At 46.8% G+C, this 22,051-nt stretch overlaps 1 protein-coding gene across 10 annotated transcripts; it reads left to right on the top strand.

The window, feature by feature from the left end:
• Positions 1-2,479: 2,479 nt before the first annotated feature.
• ZNF384 (zinc finger protein 384) lies at positions 2,480-21,840 on the top strand. 10 transcript variants are annotated; one of them, XM_030321544.1, is made up of 13 exons: positions 2,480-2,666; positions 2,873-2,934; positions 3,809-3,868; positions 9,893-9,963; positions 10,249-10,486; positions 10,722-10,769; positions 10,974-11,307; positions 12,153-12,245; positions 15,984-16,208; positions 16,914-17,096; positions 18,604-18,682; positions 19,647-19,805; positions 20,463-21,840. In XM_030321544.1, the coding sequence occupies exons 4-13, from the start codon at positions 9,898-9,900 to the stop codon at positions 20,865-20,867; spliced, it is 1,830 nt and encodes a 609-aa protein (XP_030177404.1). In that variant the 5' UTR covers positions 2,480-2,666; positions 2,873-2,934; positions 3,809-3,868; positions 9,893-9,897; the 3' UTR covers positions 20,868-21,840. The 10 variants fall into 10 exon arrangements, with proteins under 10 accessions (XP_030177404.1, XP_030177405.1, XP_030177403.1 ...); XM_030321545.1 differs by lacking the exon at positions 2,873-2,934; XM_030321543.1 differs by lacking the exon at positions 2,480-2,666 and having other exon boundaries at positions 2,727-2,934.
• Positions 21,841-22,051: the final 211 nt, after the last annotated feature.

The raw sequence follows: 22,051 nt of genomic DNA, 5'->3' as shown, positions 1-22,051 counted from the left end.
GCACTGGCTTAGAAGCGGGAGGAGCTCAAGTGCCTGGAGAGCACACCAGGGCTCTCTCACTCTCTGCAACTGTACCTCTTCAGAGGGACAGTGTGACCCCGAGCCTCATCCATATGCAAAAGGCACGCATGAAGGCCCCTAATGAAGAGGGAATTAATTATTGCCTGATTAGCCTGCTGTTTCTCTAAATTTAAATAAATTAAAATACACCAGCAAGACACTGGGAAATCCTCACCTGTTCCTTCTCCCTAAATATCCTCCTTCCCCATGGAAAGTCAGAAGGCAGGGAAAGACAGAGGAGAAAGGAGATGTCCTAGTCTTTCCAATTGTTCTGAAGGAAATATCTCAAACCAAATCACATTGTAGTGATGACTATGAAGCGTTGGGCAGCTATGGGGACAGATCTTAACCTTTATCACTGATAAAGTTGAAACAGACTATGGGGTCTTTGGAGGTCCTTGCAGGCTGTAAGTGGCAGAGGCAGAGTCATTGCTTAGTTATAGAACTCAAACAATGGCCACACTACCCTTTTGGTTCTTGGAGGCCACACCTCACAAGCACCACTGGGACCAGTGTCTCTCATCACTATGCTTTTTTTTTTTTTTTTTGCCTCCTGAGCTGTGCATCAAATGACTCAGCCAGGCTTCTCTTAAGCATTTTTCTGGAATGCTTACCATTATGGCTCAGACCAAACCAGGAAATGGGGAAGCCCCCAGGAGGAGGGATCTCCCAGGCAGAGCTCAGGGTGTGGAAGTGATTCAAGATGGAAACAGCGTGCCAGCTGGAAAACCCCAGGCTAAAATTAACAGCCCTCCTCCCCCTACGCCCCACATTTATCTCTAAAGCTCTTCTCTAAGGAGTTCAAAGCACTTAAAACTTGCTTCTTACAGCAAGGGCAGGAGCAAGGGATGACAGTTGGAGACACTGAGGCTCAGGGAGCACCGGTTAATGTAAACAGGAAAAGAAGAAGAGGAGAACTGGGACTGAGAGTGATCACCATTATTTTGCTCCCACTTCTCTATCTCAGCCTTCAAAGTCGACGTTTCTGGAATCAGCAATTTCTAACCCATGTAGCAACTAGGTCTGGTCACAGCTGAGCCCTTAAGATCTTATCCTGCCAACTGTTGCTACTCAGTTTAACATAGAATGAGTGCCCAAAAATGTGATCAAGAGAGTAGACACTTCCAAAAGGATACAAACTACAATTACAAACCAAAGAAACATATCTTCTATTTAAACATTTAACTTAATATTTTTAGGTGTCCTTTGCTAACTTCCTTGCTGTGACTTTGAAAAAAAAATCACTTAAATCTTCACAATCTTATTTTCATTATCTGTAAGGTGGACATTACAACTGTTTCTATTAGGGTTATTTTGCTTTCTAAGCAAGGAACTATTGCTGTCAATAGGAGGGACTTCAACTGCTGCAGTCAAAATAGAGCTCAGCCCAGGGGGATTCTGGTCAGATCAGGGTGCAGGCTGGAGGCAGCATTCATTTACTCAAATAGCATATATTTCTTCAGCATCTACCATGTTCTCAGCAAAGCAGTGGGAAGGATACCATGTAGGAGACCGTTTCTTTCCTGAGGAGCTGACAAGCTTGCTGAAGAGTCCTATATACGAAATAGTTAAAAGAGTAACAAAAGGTACAAGACTAAATGCTGTGGAAATTCAGAGAAAGGGAACCATTTATACGTTCAAGCAATCCGGCAAGGCTTCCTTAAAGAGTTCATAGTAAGTGTTCATTTATGCGACGACAAACGTTTACTGACCACTCACTAAATGCCAGGCTCTGAGGATACAGCGGTGAACAATTCACAAGCCCTTGCCCTCATGGACTCGGATATTCCAACGGGAAGAGGTGGACAGCAAACAATATATCAGGTGGTGGCGAGTACAATATTTAAAAGTAAAGCAGCGTGAGGAGATAGAGACGTGGACGAAGGCAACAAGAACATAGAAACCCAAAGCCAAGAGTACGTGATGTGGTCAGGGAGAGGTTACCAGTTACTCTTCGGGCCTAAGTAGGGACCTCATGAAAACAGGTGACACATCCTTATCCTTTCCGGCATATTCAAAGCATGGAGACATTCTTAAGAGTGTAACAAAAAATAATGGTAACTTCCTATATCAGCCTATTCTATGCTGAAGGAAGGGAAACGGACCCATAGTGTTTTAAGAATTCCTACCTCCTCTCGTACCTGATGCATAATTCATAAACCTGTCGGTTTCCACCCTCCCACTTCCCCAGAAGTCCCTTCCGGAAGCCCGGGACCGCAGTTCTGAAGGTTCAACTTCTGCCCTTAACGGAACCCGCCTTCGCTTCCGTTGTGACGTCACATCCACACAGGGCTCTACCGCGTCGCTGGGCAGAAGCCACTTCCGCCCTTACTAATCGTAACTTCTGCCCTGAGGATTCGGAGTGCGGGCAGCGCCGGATGTGCTCTGCCGCTCCCGGAAGTGACTCGACCTTTGCGTTTCCCCCCCCTTTTCCCATTGCCGCCCCCCCTGCATTGCCATTTCCCTCCCTCCCCCCCTTTTCGTTTCCGGCGCTCCCGCCTTCTCTCCGCCGCAGCTCTACTCTGAGCCCGTGGGGGGAGGGAGGGAGGGAGGGGGCGTGGAGGAATCGGGGTTCTCGGGAGCACGAGCTGCAGCACCACTTCCGGGTGAGTGTTAGGGGAGGGAGAGAGGGAGGGGGCCACCCACTGCCTTGCGCCCCCGCCCTGCGGGTGTCTCGCGCGCATTCCGTGCGTGTGAGTGTGTGGGTCTGTCTCGCGCCGAAAGTGCGTGCCCGCGCGCACCGCCTCGCGCTCCCCCCCTCCCCTCGCCCCCTGCTGGTCCTCCCGCCCCATTCGGCTCCCTCCTTTCCCAGCAAACGCCGCCCCTCCCGCGCTCTGGCTCAGGCTCTGGCGCCGCCGCAGCCGTCGCCGCCGGGTGAGTCTCGCGCCGCTGCTGCCGGCGCGCGCCAAGCTCTCTGCTCCTCCCCCCTCCCCTTTTCCTTGGGGGGGCGTGGAAGGGGGGGGTCCTCGGTGTGACTGTATGTGTGTCCGTCCCGGAACCGGAAGTGGTTGTGGAGGAGCGGGCGATGGGGAGGAATGGGGGGGCTTAGGGGGCGGGTGTCTGTCTGGTGGGTGGCAGAGTTCAGCTCCCTGGAGGGGAAGGAGGGACGTCCCAAAGAAGGGTCTTTGAGGAAGGGGTGGGGGGCGACATCAGGAGGAGGCTCCCAGGGGCTGTCTCAGGGGAGCGAAGGTTTTCTGGGAACAGCTGGGGTCTTCAGTAGATAGACCACTGTGCAGGCTGAGGGAGGTACTTCTTGGCGCAAGGCCTTGGGTAGGCAGGGGCGAAGTCCTCGCAGAAGTGGGGGGGGAGGCCAGAGGAAGTGGCTGGGCCTGAACTGGCACTGTGCCTGACACAAGGGCTTGTGCATCCCCCTAGTCTTCAGCTTTGCCTTCTGAGCCAGTCCTCAGGGGCAGGGGCCCTTCTCTTCTTCCACCTCTTCTGTTCTCTGACCCCTGGTTACCTGTGGCCCTGTGGAACGAAGAAGAACCAGTGCCTGAGCCCAGGAGTGGAACCCAAGCACTGGTGATAGAGTTCATCTTAGTTCCTGAGAATTGGATTTATTTCCCTGTATCCACATAGTGGGTGGCACTACACTCCTTATTATACGATTGCATCTTTGGATTGCTGGTTGGGGGTCCGCCTGCTTTCCAGACTAACTGCTGACAGTCCAAGAATTCCTGAGGTTCTTCGCAGTTCTCAGGTGGCTGCACCCTTACTGGCCCCTGTAACCCAGACAATTTGTTCACAGAAAGTTCAGGAGCCCTGGAAAGGAGAAGGAATAAGACGACAGGAAGAAGAGAGAGAGAGGGTAAGACAATTTTGGCTTAATGGCTTTTCTGGATTGGGGGGAGAAGGGGTCATGATTAAATGGGCTTCTTGGGGACACTGTGACAGAATTCTTCAAGTAATAGCAATTGTAATACTGGTGTTAGCTGGGAGAGAAAAATTATCTCCTGACAATACCCAGGAAGTTTTTGCGTAAAAAGCTAGCACTGTATCTCATCCATTCCCACTAGTACTCAGAGATGAATTATGAAATGCTCAAGTGAAATCACTAAGCGGGGTTACATTGTGTCCAGAGGAGAAATTTGTTCTGCTTTGGGGACAAATGGGCCCCAGTCTCCAGTGTGGTCCTTGTCGTAAAGCTTACGGAATTGCTTTCCTGTATTTGGAACAAGCAGAGTTGAGTTTAGCGTGGGGTTCATATTCTCAATATCGCAGTGGAGTGCTTCGGGTGGCTCTGTTGAGTGGTTAGAATCTGTGACACAGGGTTATTTTAATTTGGTGTGTCAGGATGAAGTTTTCAGGAAAAAAAGAAACAAAAAACAAAAAACGTGGTTTGTGGGTAGTTTGAAGTAAAGTAGATAAAGTTGTATGGAGTGGACTCCAGAACTAGGTCTGCAAGAATTCAAAATATGAAGCTTGATGTGGATAGTGTGTTAGGTACTCTGAAAATGACAATGTTGAGACCCAAAAGAGTTTGAGTTCCAAGCTCATAGAAGTGTCTTCTAAGAACCGATTGCAGGCTGGTTTATAAAATTTATTTCCCATAGGTTTCTGAGCTAAGTTGATGATTAAATATTATGTGCATATCCCCTCTCGTCCAACCGCCTGCCCCCTTTCCCCTGCCCACTTTATTTATTTATTTATTTATTTATTTATTTATTTATGGCCTCACATTTCCTGGATCCATCATTTATAATGGCATGGGCAGGACCAGGGGAACCACTGTGCCCTTCTTCCCACAGGGTACTGAGTACCATTGGTCCAGCAGTCCCCAGGATAGAAGTTGCTGGCTCAGACTGACAGCTGTGGGGTGGTAGTGGTCCTGTTGGTGTGTTTGGGATAAACCTGTTCTGGTTTATTTTGTACTTGGAAGAGTTCACAGGTAGTAGGAAGGCCCCAAGTTCTATTGGGATGGTCCTTCTTGAATGTCCTTAGAACTGGAGGAAAGAGATTTTGTTTCCTTACTGAGGCGGGGGGGAAAGTCATTGTCTGTGTTTCTTCAAGTTGTTAGCTAATATTGCAGCCTATCTACAATTGTGCTTTTTGGGACAGTTTTTCTCACTAGAGTGTCTGAGATCTCTGAGTCAAGTTCTTTCTGTAGTTGAATTTGAGCTGATTGTTCTTTGCATCTCTATTGTTTGTGCTTCTGGTTGATGATTACTAAGCTGTAGGCTATAGATCTGATACTTTTGGGTAGTACCTTTGTCATTATGTGGTTTTTATGTAATTGTCAGTGATTGTCACTGGTAGTGCTCATCACATGGAAGTATTTCTCTAACTCTCTTCCATTCAGGAACACTTTAAAGCATTTTATTTATCCCCCCCCCTTTTTTTTTAACTGCCTCCCATCACCATATACCTTAGGAATTTGTTTTAAGGGGTTTATTCTCCTCTATCCTCTACTCAGATAGAAACTTAGTAGAATGATAAATTATTCAGAGTCAAGCACTGATGTGGGACCTAGAATTAAATTCCAGAAGTCTTAGTTTCTAGGTTCATTCTCCAGCTACTACACTTGGTTGGCACGAGTCTTTCAAGATTTTGTAAAAGTTTGTTAAGAGAATATTGCTTTCCTGAGGAAATGCTGTGCTTTATTTGAAAAACAACAATTGTAGAGAATGTAGTAAGTACCAGGAAAGAGATGGTGGTCTTAACCAGGTCTACCAAAAACCACATGCTGCAGGCAGTGACATCTTTATTTCTGGATGGTGGGTGGCACTATGGAAGGGTGGACAGATGGACAAAGCTCTGGTGCAAGAGTTCAAGTCCTACTAAACGTTTCATGGGTGTTACTTAACGTCTTTTTTCTGCACCTCATTGGTGCTTTTGAGATTTTGTCTGAGATTGGAAAAGAAATATGTAGTTCTCTGACCCTCTGAAAAAAAAAATACCATCCAACTTAATTGTAGTAAACCTTATATTAACAGAATAGTTGAGGTATAGTGCAATAGTAAAATTGAAATTAGAACTCAGATTTTTAATCTGCCAGCATTCTTTTTACTTATTCTTTCCTGTTTTTTGGGTCTATAATAAAAGACTTTCACTTCCTTCCCAATGTAGGGTAAACGAGTTTTTATTATTATTAAAATGTTGGCATAATCATCAAAAGTGGCACTCTATGTAGAAATGAGATTTCCCTGTACTATCATTGGGGTTCTTCAGGTGTTAAGAATGTTGGTATATACCTGCTTGGATGTTGGGATGGTTTGGGGAGAGTTCCTCCATGAAAGATAGAAAGTTAAGAGGTTAATTGGTAAAGTGGACAGTAAACAGGTATTTGAGTGATCTGGCACCTGTTGCCCTGTTACACAACTCCCGGGGGCGCCATTTACATGGTATTCTGGCAAGAGCCTTCCTTCTTGGCTCTCCATTTGATATCATTTCAGGAATACAGAGATCTAAAGTCAGCCTTTTTAGAACAGTAGTATAGCATTTCTCAGATGTCCCTTTGCAGGCAAATATTGCTTCTAGTTGGGTGAGCAGAACTTTCCATGTACCCTTCTTTTGGGTGGACATATTTATCAGAAGCCCACAAGGCACATTTATCATTTTGTCCTAGGACCAGCTGTGGTTTTCTGATCTTCGGTTTTGTTCTCTTAAGAACCAGAGCAGAGGGACAGACTGGGTATTCAGGGAAGCAGAGGAATCTTTTATTCAGTTTATCCCTCTGGATGGTCTGTTCTTTTTACTCTGATTCCATCATTAAGGTGTTTTGTTTTGTTTTTTCAATGTTTATTTATTTTTGAGAGAGAGAGAGTGCAAGCAGAGGAGGGGCAGAGAGAGAGGGAGACACAGAATCCACAGCAGGCTCCAGGCTCTGAGCTGTCAGCACAGAGCCCCATGCAGGGCTCAAATCCATGAACCACAAGATCTTGACCTGAGCCGAAGTTGGATGCTTAATCGACTGAGCCACCCAGACTCCTCCCGATTCCATCATTCTAAAATCAGTTATCTTAATGGCCAAGTGAAGTCTTACAGGTTGTGAACAGAAACTATCATCTTTAGCTACATTTTGCTCTTACCAAAATTCCACTTTTGGAAACATTTATAGAGAACTACATGGAAAATGTATAATCCATTCCTGGATGTGTTGTAAATTTTAATTGATGCATCAAGTCATAATATCAGAGAGTATGTACTTTAATTGTAGGGTTTGGTCTCTTGTAGCACCCCCATTCTTAACTGGCTCTTTGGTATCTGCATTCAAATCTCTTCTCTGATATTTACTGTTTGACTCTGTGACTTCAGTTTCTTCATTTGAAAAATGGGGATTACAGTACCTACTTCATAGAATTGCTGTGGTAATTAAATGATACGATAGTTGTGAAGTGCTTAGAACAGTGCCCTGAACACAATAAGCACTTAATAAATGTTGATGGTGATGTTGACCTTGTCCTGTCCTCCACATCACTTTGTATGTCCCCTTTATAAGAACCTGCAGGGTCTATTTCCCTCAGAAACTTTCTCCTGAGCCACTTGTAGGACAATATGAGTGGATGTAATCTTTTTTGGTGAGGAGGGGCGTTGTACACAGGAATTCTATCTGAAGATATTATTTTCAGGCTTTCAGTTCCTGCCTCCTAAATTTTCACATCCGTAATGTGTTTACTTCCTTGACTTTTTAGGGGGAAATTATAATTAGATCCTCCTTTCTTTATTCTCTAGCCTAATTCTCTACTTCATTTCCACCGTATGTCATGACTTTTCTGTATCATTTCTCTCAGCTCGAAGGTTAGACAGATGGGGGTTGTGGGTTATGGTTTGAGCCCCTAGCATTGTTTTCAAAATCTGTGTGTACAGAGTCCAGTGTCCTTCAGTTTACTAAATACAGAATTGCTTACTGGGTGATGAGTCCTATGTTCGAGACAATGGGTAGGTCCAAGATGTGATCTCTGCTTCCCAAAAAGCTTGGCAAGATTGGATCCCCTGAAACCGTGATTTGGTCATTTCTCTTTCAATGTTTGTTTATTTATTTTTGAGAGACAGCGCACGTGTGCACACAGGGGAGGGGCAGAGAGAGAGGGAGACAGGATCTGAAGTGGGCTCTGTGCTGACAGCAGAGAGCCCAATGAGGGGCTCGAACTCACAAACTGCAAGTCCATGACCTGAGCCAAAGTTTGATGCTTAACCAACTAAGCCACTCAGGCGCCCCTATCATTTCTTGATTTCTGTTGCCTAAGAAGGACCTGGGTTAATGCTGGAAGTTAATGCTAAAGTTAATGCTGGAAGGAAAAGGTTAGCACCTGTTTTGGAGACTGTTCTGTTGTGTTTTATGAGTTGGGGAGCAGGATTTGTCTGGGGTTGATCCTCAAATCAGTTAATAATGAGCCTTGTTTGTGTGAAGTTGTAGTCAGATTTGATGCATTCCTCTCCTCTGCTACTTTTTAGGAAAGAGTAGGTTGAAATTCAGTAGTGCTTCCCTTTATAGGTTTTATGAACATTGAGAGTGCTGTTTAATAGAGCGAAACGTGTGTGAGATTTCTGGAGAAGGATGAGGAATGGGGTTACGTCTAGAGTGATGTCCGTTCTGTTTCTCCTCCTTTGTTACAGATCTTTCTTAGTTTCCTTAATCTACTTCTAACCTGTTTCTGTGTCCAGTGTACCCTCTAGCACTTAGTAGCTCTGGTATCTATCTGCCTCCAGAACATCCTCAGCAGGACTCCCCCATGGCTGTAAGCCACAGGTCCTTCTTTCCCACCTGAATCTTGGTTGCTTCTGGTTCGAAAAGCAGCATGACGCTAATGTTTACTTCTTACTGTTCGTCATTTCCCCATTCCATCAGTCTCTTACTCCCTCTTCACCTGCCTTCTGCTGGGCTGGATCCAGAATTTGGGGAAGCTGCTCTTGAATAACTGCAGTTAACATACGGTCTTGCTAGGAGAAGTGATCAGAGTGGGAAAATGAGCAGTGGGATGCCTAGGTTCTGTACCCATCATGATTCTGAGGATTACTTTTCTTGCTTATTCCTCACTCCCAAAGTTTTAGCTTAATTATCATCCACATACAGAGAAGAATTTGAACGCTTCGAGGCATCATGTGTGAGATATACAGAGCAGGAGTCTAGTACTGTGTATGTGTTTTGGTGCACTGTTGTCCCTATTCTGAATCCCTGTAGGTAGAGATGTGGGGCGCTGCTACTCCCGGCACTGGAACCCTCTTTTAAACTGGTAGTTCCAGGTTCTCACTGCTTGGCTTCGCATGTGTGGTACCCAGTGTGGCACCGTGGGTGTTCTTGGACCTTGGTGGGATCCGTGGGGCATGGTCCCCAGGTAGCATCTGGTACTCAGAAAATATCTTGGTTGTGATTTCCTGCCAATTTTGCTCTTTAATTCCCCTGCGCATTTTGTGTTCCAGCCTAGCTGTGTAGAACGACAGGTATGTCAGTTGAAACTCTTTCCCAAGGAAGCTATGTTTGAAGGATAAAGGAAAAGAGCGGGGATAGGTACCCCGACTGTTTTTTAGCCAGTCAGTGATTTGCTTTGTGTGACCTTGGGTACATCCCTTCCCTGCTCATGCCTTCAGCTCCTCTTTTTGTCACCAAAGAAAAGTAATACTGAGTCTCTTTCTAATGGGAGACATTCTGTGGTTAAGCGAGATGTGTTTAAGTTTTTCCACCAGCATCTTGAGAAGGATAGGCTCTGTTGGATTTCATGCTGAGTGGCTCTCTGGAACTAATATGGTAGATCCAGAGATCTTCACCGCAGATTCTCAGCCATGTGGTCAGGTCCTGAAGAGGAGGTCAGGAACTCCTCATGTCTCCTTCTCGGTTGCCAGGTTACTTCAGATTTATTCCTCACTATGATGTGATCTCTCTTTCTTTCTTCAGGTAGAATGGAAGAATCTCACTTCAATTCTAACCCGTACTTCTGGCCTTCTATCCCCACAGTCTCAGGACAGGTAGGTGGTGGTGGTGTTTTTCTCCTCCTTCCCTATCATGTACTTTTTTCAACTTTTGAGTAGTGAGTTCTAGTACTGTGGAGACTGAAGCAAGATAAATCACGTGCTGCTTCACCAGGTCCCCCACCACCAAGAACTCTAGCGTTTCTGTTTTGGCTTCTCTGGAAGCACAAAGATATGAACTATTTACTCCTTGGGGGACGGACATCGTAAAGTGCTCAGGGAACAGACAAAATCAGGTTCTTTCTGAAGAGGCCGCTCGCCTCCCCTTTCCTTTTCTTTTAGATTGAGAACACGATGTTCATCAACAAGATGAAGGATCAGCTGCTGCCGGAGAAGGGCTGTGGGCTGGCTCCACCCCACTACCCCACCTTGCTGACAGTGCCTGCCTCCGTGTCCCTGCCCTCAGGCATCAGTATGGACACAGAGTCCAAGTCAGACCAGCTGACCCCACATAGCCAGGCGTCCGTTACCCAGAACATCACCGTGGTCCCTGTGCCGTCTACAGGACTGATGACTGCTGGTGAGCCACTCTGCTCTTCTCCAATCTGAGGTGTTGATCTTCCATGATCAGTACCCCAGGCTGGAGGGCTCCAAGGACATGGGGAGTGGGATATGTGTTTGATTACTCAATCACATTTTTATTAAGTGCCTACTGTGTGCCTAGCAATGTGCTAGGCATTGTGGGGGATACAAAGAAGTAGAAGATGCGGTCCCTGCCTTTGAGGAGGTGACATTCTTTCCTTCTCTGAATCAAGGAGTCTCCTGTTCTCAGAGGTGGAGAAGAGAAGGGAGTCAATCAAGGGGTAAATCTCACTGTTACTGGGGGTGGGGTGGGGACAGGGGTTAGGAGACCATTATTTTTCTACAGGGTTTGGGGTTTCCTATATACTCTGGGCTGGGGGGGCGGTGGTGAGGGGTTGATTAGACAATGATCTGGGGGGAAATTAAATAGGATTAGGATCAGGACTGGACAACATGACACCATCTCCTTTTTCTCCCAATCCTAGGTCCCGGTTTGGTAATCACGTCCCCCTCAGGCTCCCTTGTGACCACAGCCTCATCAGCTCAGACCTTCCCCATTTCGGCTCCCATGATTGTCTCAGCTCTTCCCCCTGGCTCACAAGCCCTGCAGGTGGTCCCTGACCTCTCCAAGAAGGTAGCATCAACCCTAACAGAGGAAGGAGGCGGAGGTGGTGGTGGAGGTGGCAATGTGGCTCCTAAGCCCCCTCGGGGCCGGAAGAAGAAGCGGATGCTGGAATCAGGGCTGCCTGAGATGAATGACCCTTATGTCCTCTCCCCTGAGGATGACGATGACCATCAGAAAGACGGCAAGACCTATAGGTAAGAGTCAGAGCCAGGGCAGTGAGGGGCAAGGATCACGGTCTCAGTTCACCTACCCCTTTGTGTCTTGCCCCGGATCAGGCTCCACGCTGACAGCTTTCCACCTCAGGTCCACTTGCATGTCAGGTGCTCTCTTGTGGGGGAGGAAAGTGGGGCTCTTAGCACTTCTCGAGTGACTCTTCCCCAGGATGCAGACCCATTTTACTCCTTCCCTTTTGGGGTAGTCAGCAGTGACTAATTTTTGAATGACATAATGGAGTTTCTTTCTTATGGTAAGGTGTTAGGCTGGCTTTCAGACTCTGTCTCCAGCTCCTTTTTGCTTTCTGCATTTTCCATTCCTATTTTTCTAAGAAACTTTTCTGAAAAGCCCCTGACCTTAACCTGTGTGCCATCCACTGGTTCTTGGGCCACATTTAAGCACTGACCCTGCATGGTGGGGATGATGGGAGGGGTCTCTATAAAAAGGTGGGAGGAATAAGATATCACCCTTTGGCCCTTGGAATATATGCTTATAAAGTGCCTGTTTGCTCACTTTCTAATTCATGAAAGTCATTTTGATTCTGGACTTCCCTTAAGTTGTCCATTGCCAAAAAAGTGTTCTGTTTGCATGTGGTGCTATACGAAAATAATTACAGAGGTAGACTCCCCGCCCTTTGAAAGTTGCAAGTCTTTTAATCCCCTTGAGAACTATCAAGGGCCCTAGTGGGTTTGGGAAATTTGGTCCCGGTGTACAGAGTGGGATAACCACTGTCACAGCTTTGGTGCAGACAGGGGCAGATATGCATGGCTGGGAGACTGGGTCTGTCCTTAGTGTACCGAGATGGGCAATGTTGTTCCCATTTTAGGAGCGAAGGGAACTGCGGCACAGGAAATGGACAGAGCCTTGGGCTCATGGATTCAGTTCCCGGCTCCACCACGAACTTGCTGTGTGACCCTGGGCAAGTCCTTTCCCCCTCTCTGGGCCTCAGTTTCCTCATCTGTAAAATGGGGAGAATTCTGTTTATGCCTCCCATTTGTTGGGAGTATATATCAGATAAGATTTGAAATGTTGGGAACTTCAGAAGAAAGAGATAAGAAATAGTTGTCATTTAGCATTTATTTTTATTTCTGCTGTATACGTCTACTGTGGAGAGTAGCCACAACTACAGAGTGTTTAAGTTCTTCTTTGTAAGTGAAGAGGAGGGGAGTTGCTATGTAGAAAGTATTGAGCATTGCAGAATCCCAGCCCATAATCTGAAAGTTCATTGCAGCTTTATTATTACAGGTGTATCCCACCTTATACAATAAAAGTGTTCCTGGAAAATGTTTACATCATATCATTTTATAAAGGTACCTGACAAGTTTGATTCATTTAAAAGCATCTTCTATATATCATTTCATAAAATGAAAGTCCCTTTTATTTTATATAAATCCGGATTTTTATGTATTTGCTTAAAGTGAGGTCATTGTGACATGGAGATACACCTATATAAAGTGTGTCGTTGTAAGACTGATGGGCTAGGTCCCTGACATCCTGTGCTGCTTTGCACATGGATCAGGGTCCTCTGATTCTGTCAAGGGTTTTTTTTGTTGTTGTTGTTTTGTGGTTTTTGTTTTTTGTTTTTGTTTTTTTGCTTGCTTATTTTTTGGACTACATTAAAGCTATTTCTGGACTTCCCAAAGTGTGTCTATGGGAAGAAATGTGAATATGCAATTGGAAGGAAGTCCTGGTAGCATTTTCTATACTCTCAGTGTATTGGGAAGTCTTGAGAGGCCCCACACCCAGGTGACTAAAGAAAACTGAAATTTAAGGGCGCCTAATTATATTCTAGGTGAATGGAATTTCTTCAGAAACTCAGAACTCTGAATTTTCAAAGCAGTCTTTTTAATCACAAAAAATCCCTATTTCCATGCATGTTTGAGTCAACCACATTCATTCCTGTGGTCAGTGACATTTGACTGAGTATTGTTGGACTAGGGTTCTATTAGTCTGGGCAAGTCAACTTATTTCTAGTTCTTTGTTCCCATCTGTAAAATGGGAAGATCAGTCATGGCCCCCATCTATCATGTGTTTTTGAGGGAAAATCAAGAGTATTTGAAATTATTTTTGAGTATCTTAGGGAAAAAATGGGATGGTAATTCAGTTGTTATTGTGAACAAGGTCATTGCACTGTGTGCTTCCAGAAGGGCCCCATTAGTATGTTGGATGTGAATGGTGCCCCCTGGAGTTGTGCACCTAGCTATAAGGGGTGGTAGCTTTTCTGCCTCCTGCTAACTGCCCACTGCCACAATACTCCTAAGTCAGATTTCTTTCCAGCTACCCAACACCTTGCGTTAAAAGACTTGGACTCTTTTATCTGGCTTCATAGCATTTCAGAGTTGGAAATACTTTAATGGTCACCTAATCCAGTTCCTTCCCTGTAGTTTAGTCTTCTACACATTCCTGGCAGATGACAGTCTGCCTCTCCTTGAATACCTCTAGTGTGAGGAATCTTTAAAATTAGGTTAGAATCATAGCTTTGTAGTGAATAGCTGTTTGCCCTTTGGCAAATTACTTAACCTTTCTGAGCCTTCGTGTTCCTTTCTGTAAAACAGGGATAATGCTTGCTAGGCTGTTGTGAGGAGTGGAGACAGTGTGTTTAAAGTGCCTAACTGGTGTGGTGCCCTCGCAGTATCAGGCACAAGAACAAATGGCAACTATGATTTTCATTACTCTGATCGTTGCTGTACCTTCTACCTTTCGAGAGGGCTTATTTTGTTGCCAGTCCATTGTCTATGACTTTAAGTTTTGCGGATTCTTCTCTAGTTGAACTTTGATGAAGAGGGTTATTTTCTCTTTTATAGTTAATTTCATACTAAGGGTGCAGTTGTGTGTTCCACACTCACACACAAACTATGAGCTTGTGTTTGAGTTAAAATGGTACGTGTTGTTCCACTTGTCTGAGGAATTTTAGCAACCAAGGGAAATTATTTTGTATCTTCAGTACTGTTCCCCTCAAGTGACAATGTGTCCAGTTTCTGACTTCAGTGAAATGTATAGTAGCATGAGCTCATCCGTCAGCACTGGTATGTTAACATTAGTGCAATTGAATTATTAGAGAACACTTGGCTTACCTTTGTTCTGAATATTTGCTGGCCCTGGAGGCAGATATTTATCTCTCCATTTTACAGACCAGAAAATTGAGGTCTAGATTGATGAGCAAGCCTGTAATCGAACACTGAGTAGAGCCCAGGTGTCCAGACTAACATTGGCCGTGTCCTTTGGGCCATACTAACTATAAACAGAACCTCCCCACCACCCATATAATGGCTGGGCAAGCCAAACAACAGCCAAGGATTGGTAAACTGGGATTGGATTTCCTTCATAGTTACCAAGTGACCAGGGAAATAGAAATTGACCTTAACGATTGGAATTTTAGTAGAAACATTAATACAGGAGCCACACCTCCAAGTACCGTGATATTTTTTTTTTTTTCCTCTGAGGAGTGCAGAGTTCTTTTTAGTCGTGATCTCAGTTATTTTCTAAAGATTTCTCCTGGGATCCGAAAAAAGCCGAAACCATCACTCTGCACCATCCCCAGCCCTGATTATAGGGAGAAGTTGAGGAGGAACCAAAGCAGAGGGACTTTTTCCCCAGTTGCCTGGCTTCCAGGTGCTGCCCTTTCTGCCAGCTCACACTGTGCACTGTGGGGTTGTTTAGGAATGAGAGCATTCCAGCTCACACACAGATAGCACTTCCTCGATAAAGGCTGAATAGTTGTGGCTTATCCTGCTCAGAGGCCTCCTTACTTGATGCTGTTGGGCAATGTCAGAACAGGAAGGATTACCAACCAGGTGATGGGGGAAAGTGTACCAGCTGCTGTTGATGTTATCCCCGAGTGCTGACTTGGGCTCCATGTGCTAGGGAAGAGGAAAGGTTTGGCATGGAAGCTCAGGGTTTCACAAATCTTTTCCTCCTCAGTGTTTGAGGGCTACAGCCCACTCCCAACAGCAACCTCAGCTCTTTGTAAAAGCAGTTCCCTCACTTTATCGCCAAGGGGCTCAGGGATGGTGGTGGTCGGTGGAACATCAGATGCACAGTGGAGGCCAGATGTATATGATTTGGAAAAGCCCCTTCCATGTAATCCTGATCCTTTTCCACCCCTATCCCTCTAGGAATCACTGGCAAAAAGGAAGTAGGAGAGAATCTGAGAGAAGAAAATTATCTGAGGAGACAGGAGAGAAGCCCTTCTGGGGAATGTAGTCAGTTTGTCCTCATTATCGTCTCAGGAACTTGAGAGATACCTGAGAGATGTACTTTATGCATGGGAAGTTGGGGGAAGGAGCTCTCTTTTAAAGTCTGAAATAAAGTTACAGGCAGAAGGAAAACAGAAGTTAGCTGATATTGCTGGCCCGATGAAATCCACATCAGCCTAGAGCCGATAATAAGATTTTCCTGTCTTTTCTGGTTGAATTCTTGTTTCCGTACACACTTAGGGAGTCCAGTCACTCAGCAGACATGTACTGAATATTTGTATTGTGTGGGTCTGTATTAGTTTAGTCTATAAAGAGGAGTAGAACAGATCCTCCCCTCAGGGGCCTTACAACATAGTTGTAGTAAGAGAGATCAGATAGGCTGGCTTCTGTGGAAGTGGAGGGAGGGTTCAGCAGTGCTCTGTCAGTGGGAAGGTTCTAACCGCTGCCCTCGCTTGGCCCAGGTGCCGGATGTGCTCACTGACATTCTACTCAAAGTCGGAGATGCAGATCCACTCCAAGTCACACACCGAGACCAAGCCCCACAAGTGCCCGCACTGCTCCAAGACCTTCGCCAACAGCTCCTACCTGGCCCAGCACATCCGTATCCACTCAGGGGCCAAGCCCTACAGTTGTAACTTCTGTGAGAAATCCTTCCGCCAGCTCTCCCATCTCCAGCAGCACACCCGGTAAGGCTGCTCTTGGTTTTATCCCGTCACCCGGCTGCAGACCCCTTACCCGAAGGCCACGTTGCCTGAGCCTTCTCTTCTGTCCTCGTGGTTTCTTTTTTCCCTTGTGACTTTGCCCTTTGGGAGCCTCAGTTCGCTCTCATTACTGTCTGTGAAAAATAAACTATGTATTTTAGCAGTTTGCAGGGGCCTGGGAAATTGTGGTCTCCAATCCCAAAGTCTGGAACGGTTTTTGTGGTTTCTCTCTTTGTCTGTGTTTGGAAATCTTCTGCAGAGCAGGCCCTGCTTATACTGTATGCTTCAGTTCAGAGCCAAGGTGTGCATTCAACTTCAGGTCCATGGGGAACAGGCGGTATTTGGTCTTTGTTGAAAGTACTGTTTGGAATCAGGGTATATGTGGTGAGTGTGTAAGCTTAGAACAAAGCAGAGGGCTGACAAGACTGAGACCGTTAAGGTTACCAGGAGCCAGGGGCCGCGGCTCTGCATCACCTCACTGCCATTCTAGCCACCGACGTAAGATCAGCAGCGACCTAGATCTGGGTGTCCTCGCCATTAGCCTCTCCAGGCCGGAGTATGTTTGGGAGGAGGGAGGAGGGGGTGCTCTCATCCGTCAAGCAACATCATTTCACCCAGCAGAGAGCTGAGCCCGTGGTGTCGAACTGCTTCCTCCTCCCCCCTTCCCTCCTCTCCTCTCCTCTCCGGCAGGATCCACTCCAAGATGCACACGGAGACCATCAAGCCCCACAAGTGCCCGCACTGCTCCAAGACCTTCGCCAACACCTCCTACCTGGCCCAGCACCTCCGAATCCACTCGGGGGCCAAGCCCTACAACTGTTCCTACTGCCAGAAGGCCTTCCGCCAGCTCTCCCACCTCCAGCAGCACACACGGTAAGGGAGAGTGGCGGGCTACTGCCCCCGCCCCGCTGGCATGCCCTCCCCACCCCCGCCCCGGACACACACAACAACCCGCATGCGGGGGGCGGGGGAGAGACCTGGCCGGAGGAGCATACGACTGGCGCCTGGGAGAAGAAGAAACAACAACCCTGGAGTGGATGCTCGAGAGAACCTTTCTGGGGCACAAGCTGCGCTGGGGAGATGCAATGACTGTGTGACATGGGAGGAAGAGACTCAGCTGGAGCAGAGACAACTTCTGCCTTCATTTCTCTCCCCGAAAACACCAATACGCACATGTTGCAAGATTTTCTCCTGGATGCCGAAGCAAGGGCATTTGGTTGGAGAAGACCATACCTCTAGCCCTTAGGGCACCACGTATGAACAGGAAATGTAATCAGACTTTTTTCGCTGGGTCTCAGCCTGGTGACACCTACGGCAATAAGCAAGGCTCTGAGGGATGCCAGGAATAGAGAACAGAACGAAACATGTCTGAAATGATCACAGAGAACCGGCAAATGAAATGAAAAAGCTCCTGCTTCATAAGGATGCCCACTGTTTGTCCCATGAATCTGGAGTGACTAGGAGGGAGTGAACCTGCCACCTGGAAGAGTTGATGACATCCTTCATCAGTATCTCAAGTTGAACTGCAATCCAAAACTCTTACTGGCCAGAGGCCTTCTCACCTGGCTGTTTCCGGACGTGGTGATCCCTCTCAAAGTGGTCAGATACCTTGTTTTGCGAAGAGGAGAAGTCGGGCTTTCCTCACAAGGAGACAGACTCGTCCTGTGATGTTTCCAAGATTTTATACTGGAGGTCCAGAAAAGCAGCTGGTCACAAATATAGTTCTGAAGTCCCCGATAAGTAGCAGGTGTCTACGGACCCTCAAGTCCTTGGCTCATCTCAGTGGAGGGCCCTGTAGTGTTTGGGAAAGAGGTCAAATTGGTACTAAAGTAGGCATCTCCTGCCGTTAGGGGGCTGGACTCAGAAAAGCCCCAAGGAGTTTCCATGAGTATTAATATCACTGCTGCTCTCCATAATTAGCATAACTCTGATGTTCTTTGACACCAGAACTTTTTCTGGGAGTGGTGCTCAAGGCTGAGGGCATAGCTTCTGGTTGTATTGTAGGGGCCAAGGAAGAAGTGTTCTGTGTTTCTTTTCAGTGTGTTCACCATATGTTTTTGAACATTCATCAGGGACAGCTACTATAGTCGCTGACTTGTATGCCAAATTAGGGACTGCCTATCTCTTGGCTGCCACGCTGCCGGTTCCTCCTCCCCCGGCAGAGGAGCCCAGCTTGAACTGAGTGATGGAGGCAGTGAGCAGAGATCAGGCACTATGGCGTGATCCGTGTCAGAGAGGAGCTGAGGCTGGGACCTCCTGGAAACCCAGCTTGAACTCCTGTAGGAGGGCAGGCGTGACCTTGAGGAGGTTTGTGAAGGAACTGATCCCTGAGTGGCCTTGCTGACCTCCTTTCCCTTTCTTCTTTTCTCATCCTATGCAGAATCCACACCGGTGACAGACCATACAAATGTGCACACCCGGGCTGTGAGAAAGCCTTCACGCAGCTCTCCAATCTGCAGGTAAATGTTCCACCTTCCACATGAGGCCTTATGTCTGACACTGGGCTCAAAGTGCCGTTTGACTAGTACAGTGGTTCCTGAACTTTTTCAGGACCTGTTTACACCCTTAATAATTATTGGGAAACCCAAAGAGTTTTTGTTGATGTGAGTACAGAGAATGTAAAACTGAAAAACTTGAAAGCATATTTAGTGACTAATTTAAAAATAACAAACCCATTGCATACTAACATTAACCTATTTCCAAACATACGCCCACTTCCCCCAAAATGGAAAGAATGGCATCGTTTTACACTTTGCATATTTTTTAGTGTCTAGCTTACCAGAAGATGGCTACCTTCCTGCTGCATTCAGTCTTCGTGACATCACGCATTGTGTGATCTCTGTACAGTCATGAGAGAATGAGCATGAAAAGGCCAACGTAGTCTTATTATCATTTTGAAAGCAGTTTTGACTTTGGGGGCCCTGTGGAAAAGTCTTGGTATTCCCTAGTGTCCCCTCCGCTTTGCTTTGGGAACCACCAGGCCGGTGGAGCCAGTATAGCCATCCTTCTCATTTTCCAGGATCCTGGAATGTGCTGCAGGAGATACATACACCTCTTCCCTTTGCCTGTAACTCCTCAAGTTTTACTGAGCAGCTTCCCAGGGCGCCTGGGTGGCTCAGTCGGTTTAGCATCTGACTTTGGCTCGTGATCACACGGTTCCTGAATTCGAGCCCTGTATTGGGCTCTCTGCTGTCATCACAGAGCCCGTTTCGGATCCTCTGTTCCGCTCTGTCTGCACCTCCCCTGTTCACTCTTTTCCCTGAAAAAGAAACATTAAAAAAAAAAAAAGGCAATTTGCATTGCCTTCCAATGGAAAGAGAATCTGGAAGGCTGACACCCAGCTCGGGGCTTTTCCTTTAAGGTCACAGAGGCAGGAAGGAAGAGCCCAAGGTCCTCATCCTGATTCTTTCTCCATTTTCCCAGTCCCACAGGCGGCAGCACAACAAAGATAAACCCTTCAAGTGCCACAACTGTCACCGGGCGTACACGGACGCAGCCTCACTAGAGGTGCACCTATCTACGCATACGGTGAAGCATGCCAAGGTGTATACCTGCACTATCTGTAGTCGGGCATACACGTCGGTGAGTGCGCAGTGCCTTCCCTTTACTTCTCTCTGGGCCTGTGAGGCCATGGTCCACTTCACCCCACCTCTCTGGATAAAGAGCTGTTGCCTTGAATATGCTTGCTCCCTAGCTCCCAACTTAACCGGAATCGATAAAGAGAACAGAAATGACACAGACATGTAGCTCGGGAATTGAGGGGGATGCCTGAGCTCTTAAGCCTATAGAGAAAGATTGCTAAGCAATGATTCTTTGTTTTGTTTCGTTTTTTTTGTTTTTTTTGGTTTTTTTTTGGTTTTTTTTTTGGCTAAGCAGTGATTCTTAATTTTACTTAAATACAAGGCAAAATAATGCAACTTGCAACTTGCAGTTTTGGGAGAAAGATTTTTTAAATGGCTCCAGGAAAAGGTGGTAAAGTTGTTCCGTTCAAAGATCTTTGAGAAAATGACGCTTTCCCTGTGCCAACTGAATGCCCCCTGTGACTCCAAAGGTCTCCCTCTCCTTTCTGCCCAGTATTGAACACTGAAAGAGGCTTCTGGAGAGAATTTGCCCGTGGCTCCAGAATGTCCCCGTATAAGTATGGCTCTATTTGAAGTAAAGTAAGAGCCCAGGATGCCAGTTATAAGTAACCTCTTTTCTTCTCTTTAATCCCTCAACTCTTTTTCACATCTCCTTCAGGAAACGTACCTTATGAAACATATGCGCAAACACAACCCTCCTGATCTCCAGCAACAAGTGCAGGCAGCGGCGGCGGCAGCGGCGGTGGCCCAGGCCCAGGCCCAGGCCCAGGCTCAGGCCCAGGCCCAGGCCCAGGCCCAGGCCCAGGCTCAAGCCCAAGCCCAGGCTCAAGCCCAGGCCTCCCAGGCATCGCAGCAGCAGCAGCAGCAACAGCAGCCACAGCCACCACACTTCCAGTCCCCTGGGGCAGCCCCCCAGGGTGGGGGTGGTGGGGACAGCAACCCCAACCCTCCACCCCAGTGTTCCTTTGACCTGACCCCCTATAAGACGGCGGAGCATCATAAGGACATCTGCCTCACTGTCACCACCAGCACCATCCAGGTGGAGCACCTGGCCAGCTCGTAGAGACCTGTGCTGCCACCCACTGGGAAGAGGGGAAAGAAGTTCTGGTCCCTTCTTTCTCCAACTTCTCTTGGTGGGAAAAGTCTTCTTCCTTGACAGGCCTTGCCTCCATCTCCTTGGGCCTCAGGCACGGCCTTCCTACACAGGATACCATGCTTATTCTCAACTCCTCTTCAAAAGGAATATCAGCCCTCCTGATTGGCAAAGGAATAAGGAGCTGGTAGTGTAATCCAGCAGCCTCCCCTTCTAAGCATAGCTTTTCAAAATTGGGGGTTGGTGCTCAAGGGAGGGATTTGCTATGACCTCATAGAAACGTTTCCAGTGTGGGCACTTACCCTCTCGTTACCCTCATAATCCTCAAAAGTTGGGGCTGGTGGAAGACTAGAGGCTGGTCCTCCCAGATCTCTGAGAGAAGGGAGCCCTAAATGCAGCCAGCCTCCTGTTCTATTCTTGCCTGCAAAAGAACGGAGGTTTCTCACACGCCCCGATGAGCGGGAGCTGTCTTCCCCTCATGGTCTCACTTCACTTCCTACCTAATGCTGGAAGAGGGAGATCTCAGTGGGGGTCAGACCCCCTTTATTTGTAAAGGGGCAAGGGCTGAGATGTGGTCCCCAAGGGGCCAGAGATCCCCAAAATGGTCAAGGGTGGCTTAGAAGTGTGGGTTATGGTTTTCCTTGGGGCCTCTCCCCTTCTCTGCCAGCCAAGGCCCTATACTCGGTCTCCCAGTCCCAAAGCCAGAGGAGCTGTGGGAGCTTTGTGTTCTTTATGAAAGCCCAAAACAAAGGGTGTTGCAGAGAAGGGAGAGTTCAGGGCAAACACAAGGACTGGACTTAGCTCCCTAGGTGCCACGGTCAATTGCCGGACACGGATTTATATATAAATATATATATAAATATATATATATACCCACTCATCACGGCCATCTTTGTTGTAACCATTTCTGTGTTTATAAATGCATTATCTCTCAGAATTTTCATATTTGATGTTTTGTTTATTTTTGTCTTTTTTGTTTTTCTCCACCCTGTCTTCTGGCCAACGGCATTTTTATTTCCTTTTGCCCTTTTTGTTTGTTTTTAAATCATGGCAGATTTCAGAGAAAAGACAAAATGAAAAAAAATCAGGAAATCAGTTGTTATAAAGCAATTTAAAATGAAGAAAAAAAAAACTTATGTACAAACCAAGGGGTG

Source organism: Lynx canadensis, chromosome B4 (genome assembly GCF_007474595.2).
Source record: "Lynx canadensis isolate LIC74 chromosome B4, mLynCan4.pri.v2, whole genome shotgun sequence".
Taxonomy (NCBI): Eukaryota; Metazoa; Chordata; class Mammalia; order Carnivora; family Felidae; genus Lynx; species Lynx canadensis.
The sequence above is the reverse complement of the archived record's forward strand: the minus strand, read 5'-3'. Positions and strand labels throughout refer to the sequence as shown.